The sequence below is a fragment of the Dendrobium catenatum genome, unplaced genomic scaffold (assembly GCF_001605985.2).
Source record: "Dendrobium catenatum unplaced genomic scaffold, ASM160598v2 fragScaff_scaffold_974, whole genome shotgun sequence".
Lineage (NCBI taxonomy): Eukaryota > Viridiplantae > Streptophyta > Magnoliopsida > Asparagales > Orchidaceae > Dendrobium > Dendrobium catenatum.
Window position 1 is genome coordinate 2,029,051 of NW_021319436.1, and position 13,144 is coordinate 2,042,194.

The 13,144-nt window shown below is 34.3% G+C and overlaps 1 protein-coding gene across 2 annotated transcripts in view; it reads left to right on the forward strand.

Moving 5' to 3' along the window:
* Nucleotides 1-4,399: 4,399 nt before the first annotated feature.
* Nucleotides 4,400-13,144, forward strand: part of LOC110101877 (putative glucose-6-phosphate 1-epimerase) — a 38,209-nt gene continuing 29,464 nt past the window's right edge. For both annotated transcript variants that reach the window (XM_020829965.2, XM_020829964.2), the window contains exon 1: nucleotides 4,400-4,675. In XM_020829965.2, coding sequence (XP_020685624.1) covers nucleotides 4,583-4,675 — 93 coding nt within the window. In that variant the 5' untranslated portion in view covers nucleotides 4,400-4,582. The remainder of the gene's footprint in view (nucleotides 4,676-13,144) is intronic.

Here is a 13,144-nt window from a genome sequence, read left to right on the forward strand (position 1 = left end):
CCAAAATTTGCTTCACAAGTCATCTCAATTTGTCAAAGAAGTTCTAAGGAGAGTACACTATTCTTTTATTAGATTTTAGTGAGTGTGACATCTATTTTAAGAAGTAAAAAAGAAGATAAAAAAATATGAAATATAATAAACTGATTGGTCGAGAGTGTTAGATAGAGGATGGTTATATCTATAAATATAAATGTCAACTTACTATCCAAGTTGCTAGTTTTTAAAGGTATGTGGTATTTTTGCATATGTTGTTAAAGAAAAGCTTATTTATGATGAAAGAAATTAAAGATATATATATTACTTGAAGCTTCTTAATGTACACAATATAATATATAATAATGTTTTTGTTAAAAATTTTCAAAGAAAAAAAATTATAGAACATAAACAAACCGAATATTTTTTATTATTTTATAAAAAAATTAGCAAAAAAATGATCTTCCTCGTAGTAGTTAGAGGGACCTTATATAATATGACCCTTAGGAAGTCAGATAATTAGGTATGATGAGAACTAGGATAGTATTTCACATTGTTAGTTGTAAAGACCACAAAAGTATGTGATGTTTAGGTTGAGATTATTCTCGAAAAATATAAATAATAATCATATATCTAAGTGGTATCAAAATAAACTGTGGCGTGTTGTTTCTTTAGATAATAAGATAAGAGCAATCATTTCACCGTACATTATAATATAATATATAAGATGCTGCTGGCATGATGAACAAGATGCATGGTTATTAACAATAGTACAACATTCATCATCTGGGAGGAGAAATTGTCTCTAGCACTCTGCATTATTGCAAAAATGTACCTGAATGGATGAAAATCAATAGTTGGCATCAGTCAAATTAGTGATCTGAATATGCAATATTTTGAAAGACAACCTCATGTTTACATTGATGATGATAACTTAAAATATGTCTAATACATAGATGATGACCATCAAATACAATGAATTAAGCATGATTCCATTCTAAAAGTCTAGAGATATGTTCTTTGAACTAACATTTATGTTTGATTGAATTAAAATTTTCAATCAGGTCCCAAGTCCTGGATGAGAAAAATGGAGGGTTGTGTTGGGTAGTCGATAATCATCGTAAAATTTGTCGAATAATCATGACATGAATCCTTTAATACATTTTCTGCTTTATGGCACATAATGTTGGCCATTAAAAGAGAAGCATAATATTAAGCTAAGTGTTGTAGAGATGAGGATTCTCAAGTGGATGAGTGACTTTACTGTTAGAGACATGATATGAAAGGAGCATATATGTGAGAAGGTTGGAGTAGCTCCAGTGGCAGATAAGACTAGAGAGAGTTGCCTTAGATGGTTTGGTCACATGAAACGACGGCCTTCTGATGTCCCAATTAGGATAGTAGATGTATTAGATTTAACCTATGTTAAGAAAGATAGATGTAGACCTAAAAAGACTTATTTAAAAAATATAAAAAATGACCTTTCTTTATTAGATCTAAATAAGAATTTGACTCTTAACCGGACAAAATGGACAAAAATGATTTATGTAGCCAACTCCACAGTGGAATAAAGACTTGATGTTGTTGTATTGCACTATTGCCATTAATTTTTATAAAAACAAGTAGTGCCTGTGGGAGCACAAAGGGGTCGGCATTAATGCCGAACAAAGCATTCTATTGCAATGCTTAGACCAACAGCAGGAAAAGAATCTTCATTTAAGAGCAATTCTGAGCTATGCTGTAAAGACTCATTTGGTTCAACTTTTCTATCTGCAAAAAGCCGACACAAAATAAATGCACCATATTTGAATAAAAATAACATCAATAGAATTTTGAGAAAAGCAGCTGTTTTGCAGATGTCCATAAATTGCTTCATAAAGCAGCTTTTCAAAAGCGACTTCTCCACCGTAATAAGCCAACTGTTTTGCAAAGTTTCATTATCTCTTGAAATCTGAAACTTTTAGAAGGAAATGAAGCTCTTTACCTCAGCAAGTTCCTTTTACTTCTGCTCGTAGACTCATTAAGATAGGGAGACAGAAAATAGCACGCAAATCAGGACAAAATACTTGCAAATCAGTAGAAAATTGAAACAAAAAACCATCATGTTGCATAATGCATAGCTTGGAAATAGAATACAAGAGAACAATAAATTAGGTTGAGCTTATTTCTCTTCCAGGACAATAATTGCATTAATCATATATCATTAGAAGTGACATGCAGTGCTCTTTTGTGAATCATAACTCGGCCAATTGAAAAGTGTGGCAGTTTCTTCTCCCAAGGAATGGGACTGTCAAAATTGCTCAATCAATCAGGCTCAAGCATCTCATATAAAGAATTACCATTACATAAGACTGATAAGAGATTCCAAAATGAAGAAAATGTGTTATTTGGGGTTATTTTAAAAGAGAAGTTCTTCTTAAATCTTCTTTCTCTCTGCACTCATACATTTTTTTTTTGCTAAAGTAACCTTTTCTTGGACACTTTCATCATTATCATATATAATTAACTTGATCTGAACTATTTATCATCAACATTATGAATCCTAAATTTGGTATATGGTACTCTCAACTACTAGTATACAAGAAAAAAAATGATAGAAGCAATGCTACTTATAATTGACCCATGCTTATTTCATGGATGAGCAATAGGAGCAATAGAACATGGCTTTGTGGGAAAAGCTACAGTCCAATAAATTGTGCTCTTAGGGCCTCTCCAACTGAAATGCTCAATTTTCACTTGAAAATGCAGTAATACATCAAAATGCAGAAACCCATCTCCAATTGAACTCCATTTTCTAACATCAAAAAAATGATATTCATAGTATATTCTTTCCCATGCTTTATTTTATACATTTTTAATTATATATTTATATTAAAAAAACATATAACAGGTGAACAGTGTGACGGTGTTCATCTGCAAGCAAATAGCAGAAAGTTTGGCGTTCGGTTGGAGCGATCGAATAACGTCACACACATATTTGTTGTTCGAGTGAAGAAGGCGTTAAAATTAGCCTGATTCCCACAAATAAAGGTTCATAAAAATGGTCTAGAAATTAAATGAAAGCCATCTACCTACATGGAATATGCAATTAAATGTTATTAATATGATCGGCTAAAGAACTATAGTTTTTAAGCATGAAAAAGAAGCCCAATACAAAAGTTTACAAGCACAATGATTTTCTTATATATTCAGCTCATGCTTGATTCTTTTTCAGTTTTATGTAATGGTTCAATTTCCAAGCAAAAGTGCAAATATTTTTCAATTTATATGAATCCACGCATACATCTAACAAAATACAGCTGCAAAATATTGTAATAAAATATTTTAGTTTAGACTACGCATATATAGGGGCAAAGCCTTGCCGTGAAAGAAATCAAGATAATATCATTTCATGTGGGATGCAGCTAGGTGCTTGTTGAAAGGGTTTTCAAGAGCAGCCAAGTCTTTGGGTACAATAAGATGAGAATGAAAAGCCCAAAATAGGGTTACTAGAATTTTTTGTAGAGGCTCATCTAAGGAGCTCCCTAATTTAAAATTGTATATAGATAAAATATTTTGATTTTCTTAGACAGTTTTTATTTTTCAAATCTCAATCATAATTTTTATTTGATCATTATTTTTATCTCACTTTTAAAAAAAATTTGTACTAAGACTACAATATGTTTTAAAAAGTTATGTATTTGCAATAATTTTATAAAAAAATAAAAATAGGATTCCAAATGAAACATTTTATCTTAAATTTATATTAATACTTAAATTTATTATTTTTAAGCATAGCCAGAGAGGTCTGCTCTAAGCGGAACGTCCAAATTGGGTTTTTCATCGTGTTTAAGGGGTGTCAAAATCTGACTCGACTCAAACCTAACACGAAAAATTATGGGTTCGTGAAAACATATTTGCATTATGGGCTGGGTTCGAGTTCAATATTTTGATATGTTTTTTTATAATCAAATCCGGTTTGGATTGGCCCGACAACCCAGGTTTGACCCATGTCTCGTCCGCATAGGGTGTCCAAGGGTTTGTGTTTCACTTAGCAGCTCGAGTGCTCGATCCCGCCAGGCCGCCCTTCATGCCTCGGCCTCACATTCTCACCTGCAATCCTACACGTTGGTTGCTAGCCTCGTTCGGACGCCCGGTTGCCCTACACGTTGGCAGTTGGCCTCGCTGGCCCCACACCTGCAGTCAAGTTGGCCCTCGCCCAAGTTGCATGCGTATCGCGCCAGCATTCGGGTTCGCATTTTACAAACAGGTCGCGGGTCGAGTTGGGTAAATCCGATAATCCGTACGGGTCAGATCCGGGTTGAAAATCTTGATCCGTTTGTAAAATTGAATCGAATTCAAGTTGACACATTTAGTCCCGCATCAACTTAGGTTCGACCCTTTTTGATTTTAGCGGTGTTATATTACTGTCTTCGACGCCTTCTGTGTCCGACAGTACTCGAGTCCAAGTTTCGTCTATTTCAGTTATCCGCCCGCCGTCTATCTTGCTAAGTTTGAGAAAGCGAGAGGGGTGATGGGACAGTGACGGCAGGGGGTGAGGAGGGGGAGCCGAGAGAGTGAGTGAGAAGGTAGGAGGAGAAACGGACAGGCTTCAGGTAGGAGATCTGGGATGTCGGAGGCGAAGCCGCTTGTGGAGCTTTGTAAGGGGGTCAATGGCCTCGACAAGATCGTGCTAAGAGAAGTCAGGGGAAGCTCGGCAGAGGTGCGTTGTCCTCTCTTTCTCTATTTAGTTTTCTGGCTTATCTGTTGTAAATTTGAGATCCTGGGTTCTTTCTTAGGTCATAATTTGAGTATTTTTGTACCTGTTGTGCTGATTGTTGGATTCTTTGATTTGTATACTCAATTGATAATATTTACCTTAGCATCCCCGTTTCTATCATGAATTTTGGTCATCGTGGGATTTATTATTTAATTGTCCGTGCTGGCCATTCACATGGCTATAGAAAAGTTAGGAAGCTGTTTCTATTGCCGAATTTCTCATGTAGGATTTGAAGATTTATCTTCCGTGGGGGGAAAAAAAAAATACTAGTTGAAGACTGCGGTTGTGAGGTCGTTCGTTTAGGTTTTGTTTTTCTGGGTTGAAGGAAATAACACTTCACTTAAATCTTGTCAGATCTATAGGCAGATCTCGAGAAGACCACAAGCAACGAATTTTTTTGCATTTATCATACCCAGCAGTAGGTAGATGTTGAAACAGGGAAATGCGATTTTAGGAGCTAAGATCGTAAGATGATTTCTAACGTGTGTTTCCATTGCGACTGAACTTGGAAGCAAGACATAATTTTACAGAGAAACGAATAATTCGGTCATGAGGCATATTTTTGGCTGCATGTAGTGTTTAAGGCATATTGTAACTTTCGACCTTCCTTTTATTTCCATGTTTCCTGAAGTTTATCATTGTTGATGCAACCTAAGTTCTAAAATCAAGTAGGAGAACACTAGGTATGCAAATAAAACACTTCCCTTCAATTTCACATAAACAAACACCAAAATGGTGAACACTTAGTAGAAAACTAATATAAGAAATTTTGTTAGGAAGTCACATAAGAAAGAACAAATAACAAAACACATAAAACTATAAACCCTCAGAATAATCACGAATGGTCACCTACTCACCTCACATGCAAACACAAACTAGGGAAGGTGCTCAAAGGAAAAGACAAAACACTATGATCCAACACAAGACTTTTCTCCTCCGGCAAACACCAGAATAGGGCACATCACCACTTACTACTCATAATAGTTTAGAGAAGAAAGATATAGGTGGAAAGAAAATCGTGGAGATAAGAAGAAGAAAGGAGACCAAGACGAAGAAGTAGCGGGAAGGTAGAAGACGGCTCACAAGCTTAGAAGAAATCCTCGGGTTTAAAATGATTATCTCACAATAGTTTAGAGAAGAAATATACATGTGGAAGAGAAACCGTGGAGAGAAGAAGTAGAAAGAAGACTGAGATGAAGTAATAGGGGATAGGGAGAATACCTGCTCGCAAGCTAACAAACCCTCAAGTTTACATTTTTTTCTTTAAAAAAACTCCTTTACCACAATGAAATTCAGCCAATATGTATAGGAGAAAAGAAAGAGCATTTAAATGCTCACATAAATGTGCCCCCAAAACAACCAATAAAAATCACCCAAATCAGCCTACAAGTGGAGAAGCCAAAGCATTATGCATAGGAAGACAACAAGTGGAAATTCGAGCAGCCAGCAATAGGGAAACTGAGTGGACAACAACAGGGAAACCGAGTGGGCAGTAGGGAAACCGAATAGCCAGTTGGTAAAAAAACAAAAAAACCATCAATCTAAGGGAAGGAATGGGCCAAGCCCAATAAGGAAAAGAAATAGCCCACAAAAAATCACCCAACCAGCCACTAAGGAACAAGATCAACATAAGTGGAAAACAATAGTGTAAACTAACTTGAGAGCACCAAATCCAGCATGATCATGGGTTTTTTTCCATCATAGGGCATTATAAAATAAAACTACAAAATAAAACATAGCAACAACAACAGCAACAACAACAACATCAAGCCTTTGTCCCACTACGTGAGGTCGGCTACATGAATCCTTTTTCGCCATTGTGTCCGGTTAAAAGTCAAATTCTCATCTAAATCTAATAAAGAAAGATCATTTCTAATATTTTATAACCTAGTCTTTTTAGGTCTACCCCTACCTTTTTTAACATAAGCCAAATCTAATACCTCAACCTTCCTAACCGGGTCATCGGAAGGCCTCCGTTTAATGTGACCAAACCGTCTAAGGCGACTCCCTCTAATCTTATCTTCCACTGGAGCTACTCCAACCTTTTCATGTATATGCTCATTTCGCATCCTATCTCTAAGGGTCAAGCCACTCATCCACCTAAGCATCCTCATCTCTGCAACACTTAACTTAGTATTATGCTTCACTTTTAATGGCCAACATTCGGCACCATAAAGCATTGCAGGTCTCACCACCATCTTATAGAATTTTTCCTTAAGTTTGAGGGGGACTTTTCTATCGCATTATAAGCCCGATTCATTCCTCCACTTCAACCATCCAATTTGAATTTTGCTGATAATATCCCCATCAATTTCACCATCACTCTGAACAATAGATCTAAGATATCTAAACGTGTACTCTTATTAATGGTTTGATCGCCCAAAGTCACAATCCCCTCACTAGGTCTATTTCCACTAAAATTACACTCCATATATTCAGTTTTATATCTACTCAAGCGAAAACCTTTAGACTCTAAAGTTGACCTCCATAATTCAAGTTTACCTTCAACTCCCTCTCTAGTCTTATCAACAAGAAGAATATCATCAGCATGCACCAAGGTACATCCTCTTGCAAATGTCTAGTGAGAACAAAATAAAACATAGCGTTCAACAAAAAAACACAAAATATAAATCCTTGACTACATCAATTGTGTAGACTTTCCATTCAAGTAGCTTGGGCTGATGCTGTTAACTTAGCTTTACTATCATCTTAGGTTTGGCTGTTGTTGAGCTTTTTTTTTATATTGGTTTTTAATATATCTGGATGGAATGATGAAAAAATGGTCAAAACTTGAAAATTCGTCTCTATTGCCAAATGTCTATTGCAGTAATAACAAACCAACATGCATTCGCTCATGTGGTATTGTCCCCGCCCCAAAGAGTGAGGTGAGGGGTTCACTTTGTGTGATTTGAAGGCCTACTAGTGATATACATAGAGAACGAAAAGAACAAATAAATGAAAACAACACAAAGAAACCTTAAATTTAAAAGAAAGGAGTTTGAAATGAAGGAAAAAGAAGAATAATATCTCGATACTTGATTGGATAGATTTGTGAAATGAATCCCAACTCCTACATGTAGTAGGATCTATGGGATATAAAGACTAAAATATCCATTATTATGAAATGAATGTAAAACAAAAACAAAAACAAAAACAAAAACACAAGTTTTTAAAATGCTCCACTTACATGAAGATATACACATGACAATCTTGATACTTATAATCTAAAAATCGATAAAAGATAATGTCTTCATCATCTTGTCATATTTCAGATTGTTGGATGATGTTGCACTAATGTAGGGGACACAAGTGCTGCATCAATTCTTAAGGGCAAGAAGAACCCGCTTTAGAGAATGAAAATTGGAGCAGGGAGTCATCTTCTTTGTGTGATTGTGAGCTGATCAGGAGTCTCTCATGCATGCGTGTGAGAGAGAGAGAGAGAGAGAGAGAGAGAGAGAGAGGCCTTCAAGTCGACCAAGAGCGAAAGGAGATGCAATCAAGTCTCTTGTGTTTAATTTAAGTTTATTTTTTTATGATTCCTATTATTGCTTATAATTATCAATTGTTTGAGTGCCATCTTTGTTGGTTCTCAATATATATATTTTGGCTCTTTTAGGTTATCTTTGAACATTGTCGTTGTCAGATCTTAAGGTCTAGATGAGAAAAGTTGAGGGTTGCATTAGGTAGTCGACAACCAGCGTAAAATTTATCGAATAATCATGGCATGAATCATTCAATACATTATACTAATGCTAGGGCGTTCCTTGTAAATGATGTATTGTATGGCCTGAATACAGTGACAAATGTGCAAGAGGCGCTGCACCAGTCCCCGGGTGCAGTGTTAAATAGGCACGAGTTCCAACATCATGGACGGATGTGGACAAAGAAGCTAGTCCATGAAAATTAAAATTAAGATAAGAACTTGGAATATAGGTTCTCGTACAAGCAAATTAATGAAATTAATAGATATTATGATTCATATGAAAATAAATATTTTATGCATTCAAAAAATTAAATGGATATGAGAGAGGGTTAAGGATATTAATAATTGAGGATTTAAACTATACTATTCTGGTAGGAGTCATACTAAAAATGGTATAGATGTGATTATAGATAGGAGTTTGAAGAATAATGTTGTAAAAATTAATAGAATTGATGATAAAATTATAGCTTTAAAAATTGTTGTTGATGATAAGATTATTAATATTATGTTCCTCAAGTATGTTTGGATATATGTTTAAAATTAAAATTTTAGAATGACTTAAAAGAATTAATACAAAAAATACTTTTTAAAGAAAGAGTTTTATTGTAGGAGATTTAAATGACATGTTGGTACTTGGTAGAGAGGTAGATGATTTTAAAAGCATTCATGATGGTTATGAGTTTGGAGCGATTAATGAAGGTGGTAAGACCATATTAATTTTTTTTTAGTTTATGATTTTGTAATTGCTAATATCTTATTTAAAAAAAGAGATGAGTATCTCATCACTTATAAGAATGGATATAGTAAAACACGGATTAATTATTTTCTTATAAAAAAATAGATTGTTTAGATTGCAAAGATTATAAAGTTATTCCAAATGAAAGTTTATGTACCTAATATCACTTATTAGTTTTGGACTTTAAGATGAAGGTGCAGAAAAAAAAGAAAAAGTAAAACATTGTTCTAGGATTAGATGGGGGCATTTAAAAAATACCAAAAAAATAAATTTGAGAGTAAAATTCTAGTTCTTAAGATTTTATCTGTGCATGAGAAAGCTAATGTTATGTAGAAAAAAGTAGCTACTAATATTAAGAATATTACAAAAGATTTGCTTGAAGTATCAAAGTGAAAGCTCCTAATAGTAAAAATAGTTTGTGGTGAAATCAAAATATGCAAGAAAAGATAAAATTAAGGAGATTTGTTATAAAAAATTGATTTAGATGTAAAAATGCTGATAATTGGGAATATATAAAGAGGTCTGTAAGGAGTCTTAAAAAAATAATATGTGATGCAAAGATTTTATTTTTAATGATTTATATAATAGATTAGATGCTAAGGAGGACTAAAAATACATGTATAAGTTAGCCAAACAAAGAGATAGTAGTAAAGATTTACTTCAAGTGAAGTGTATTAAGGATGAAGATAAAAAAGTGCTTTTATTAGAAAAAATATTCAAGAAAGGTGGATGAGGGGAATGTGATTGACTTTAATGTCCTTAACACCCTAAATGAAAATAAAAATTTTTGTTTTAATCGGCATATTAATAAAACTGAAGTTAGAGATACTTTAAAGAAAATGAAGTGTGGAAAAGTTATTGGACCTAATGATATTCCAATAGAGGTGTGAAAATGCTTATGAGATGAAGAAATATCTTGGTTTACTAAAATTTTTAATATTATTTTCATGACTAAAAAGACGTCAGATGAGTGGAGAATGAGCGCGCTGATTCCTATTTTTAAAAATAAAGGTGATGCACAAGATTGTGCGAATTATAGATGAATTTTTGTTAATATGTCATTCTTTAAAACTATGGGAAAGAGTTATGGAGCATAGGTTGCGGTGTGATACTAATATTTCTCAAAATCAATTTGGATTCATGCCGGGTAGGTTTACTGTCGAAGCTATACATTTATTGAGAGGTTTGATGGAGAAGTATAGAGAGAATAAGGAGGATCTGCATATGATTTTTATTGATTTAGAGAGAGCATATGAAAAAGTTCCAATAGAAGTGTTATGGAGAGTTTTACATAAGAAAAGGGTTAGTAATGTTTATATTCAAGTCATTAAGGATATGTATGCAAGAGCTGTTACTTGTGTTCAAATACAAGGTGATTTGACGATGTATTTTCCTATTCGAGTTGTATTACATCAAGGATCATCCTTAAGCTCATATCTTTTTGGTTTAATCGTGGATGTTCTCACCTAACATTTGTAAGAGGTTGTGCCCTGGTGTATGCTTTTGTTGATGATATTTTTCTTGTTGATAAGATTAGAGAGGGAGTTGAAGGTAAACTTGAATTATGGAGGTCAACCTTAGAGTCTAAATGCTTTCGTTTGAGTAGATCTAAAACTAAATATATGGAGTGTAATTTTAGTAATAATGGATCTAATGGTGAGATTGTGACTTTGGGCGATCAAGTCATTAATAAGAGTACATGTTTTAGATATTTTTGGTTTATTGTTTAGAGTGATGGTGAAATGGATGTGGATATTATTAGTAGAATTCAAATTAGATGATTGAAGTGGAGGAATGTATCGAGCTTGTTGTGTGATAGAAAAGTGACCATCAAACTTTAGGGAAATTCTATAAGATGGTGGTGAGACCTGCAATGCTTTGTGGTGCAGAATATTGGCTATTAAAAGAGAAGCATAATATTAAGTTAAGTGTTGTAGAGATGAGGATACTCAGGTGGATGAGTGGCTTTACTCTTAGAGACATGATAGGAAATGAGCATATATGTGAAAAGGTTGGTGTAGCTGCTCTAGTGGAAGATAAGATTAGAGGGAGTTGCCTCAGATGATTCGGTCACATAAAACGGCAGCCTTCCGATGACCCAGTTAGAAAAGTAGATATATTATATTTGACTTATGTTAAGAATGGTAGTGCTTAACCTAAAAAGACTTTGTTAGAAAATATTAGAAATGATATTTCCTTATTGGATTTAAACGAGAATTTGACTCTTAACATGACACAATGGAGAAAAAAGATTCATGTAGCCAACCCCACATAGTGGGATAAAGGCTTGATGTTGTTGTTGTTGTTCTCTTTTAGGTTATCTTTGGTCTATTACTTAAATTAATGAGATGTAGATTGTTGGAAATAGTTGGGCATTTCGTTTAAGTTGATTGTTACAAGTTGAAGATTATTTGATGTAGGAATACAATGCTTAAAGTAATTTGATAAAAACTTGCACGACTTATTGATTAGAATAATAAAGACAAGAACTACTATCAAATAAAATGCAAGAGCGATCACTTCCGTTTAGGCTAAGTTGTACAAATAAGAGCTTTGAATTATGAAAATAACAAAGAAAATCAACGACATGCAAATATAATAGCTTTCAACGAAAATCCCTAATCTAGCAATAAGATTAGAAACAAATAAAGTGCACTCAATCCTACACTTACTAGGTCTTGGGCAACGACGAAGCAAAACTTTACGTTTACTAGCTTAGGCAAAGGTGAAGCTCGGCTCCTTGAGAATCGCCATCACCTACAAGGAGAGGGGATTAGAGAGTTAATTGAAAAGGGGAAGAATGTTCACCTTTGTCAAAATCCAGAAATAAGTTGTTAAGAGGATGAGGTCATTTTTCATAGCTTCCTTTGAAGGTTCAATTGGAGAGAATGAAATTTCTCACACGCGTTGAAGTGTTGAAAGCAATGATCCTTGGCTCGCCTTGAAGAATCCCCTTTGAGAGAAAGAAGTTTTTCTCAAGAAATCAAGTGGAGCGAAGGATGGGAGGTGGCCGGTCAATGGAAGAAACTTGGAGAAGAATTAGGTTCAGAATTTCATGATTAGGTTTAAAGTTTAGAGGGGAAAAGTTAGTTGGGAGGGTTGAAATATCTTTCCAAATCAAAGTCCTTTGATTTGGCAAGAATTTGAATAACCTAGAGGGGGAAGAGAGGAGGCGGGTAAGGCTTGGCTGAAATTGGATTTAATTCCAAAGAGGAGGTGTAATTTTGGGAAGGGAATTAATTGGGTGGGCCATTGAGAATTTCAGTCAAGAGAGAGAGGGGGCCAAGTGTCTAGGTGCATTGTATTTGGAGTTAAGACTTTAATTAATCAATCCATCATGCTTTGATTGATTGAATTAAATAAGAACATTTATCAAAATAGGATAAAGAGAAAAATGAAAGATTTGAAATTTGGAGTTAAGGCTTTAATTAATCAATTCATCATGATTTGATTGATTGAATTAAATAAGAACCTTTCTTAAAATAGGATTTAGAGAAAAAGGAAAGATTTGAAATCTAAAATTGATTTATTTCAAATTCAAATATTTTCCAAAAACAAGTTGACTCAAATAAGGTAAGCGGTAAAGGAATTCCAATTAACTTGAAATTCAAATGGAGTTTAATTTATGAAACTTTCCTAAAATATATTTTATTATTTTATGAAAGTTTTTAAATTTCAAATTGAGTGAATTTGAATTCAAAATCTATCCAAAATTATGACAATCTAGAATAGGTAATAAATCCAAGAGAGGGAAGGGGCTAGGGGCCGATGGCTTGCTTGAGGTTTGGGTAAGGGAGCCGGCAGCTAGGTGGAGGTGACTTGGGGAGTTTTCGGTGGAAGGATGGTGGGGATGAAGGTGGTCGGTGGCTTGGAGTGAGGTGGGGTTAGGCGGACGGTTGGGTAGGAGATGAGAAAAAAAAAAGATAAAGATAAAGAAGAAAACCATGAACCCGGCCGTCTCTAAGGTTGGTGG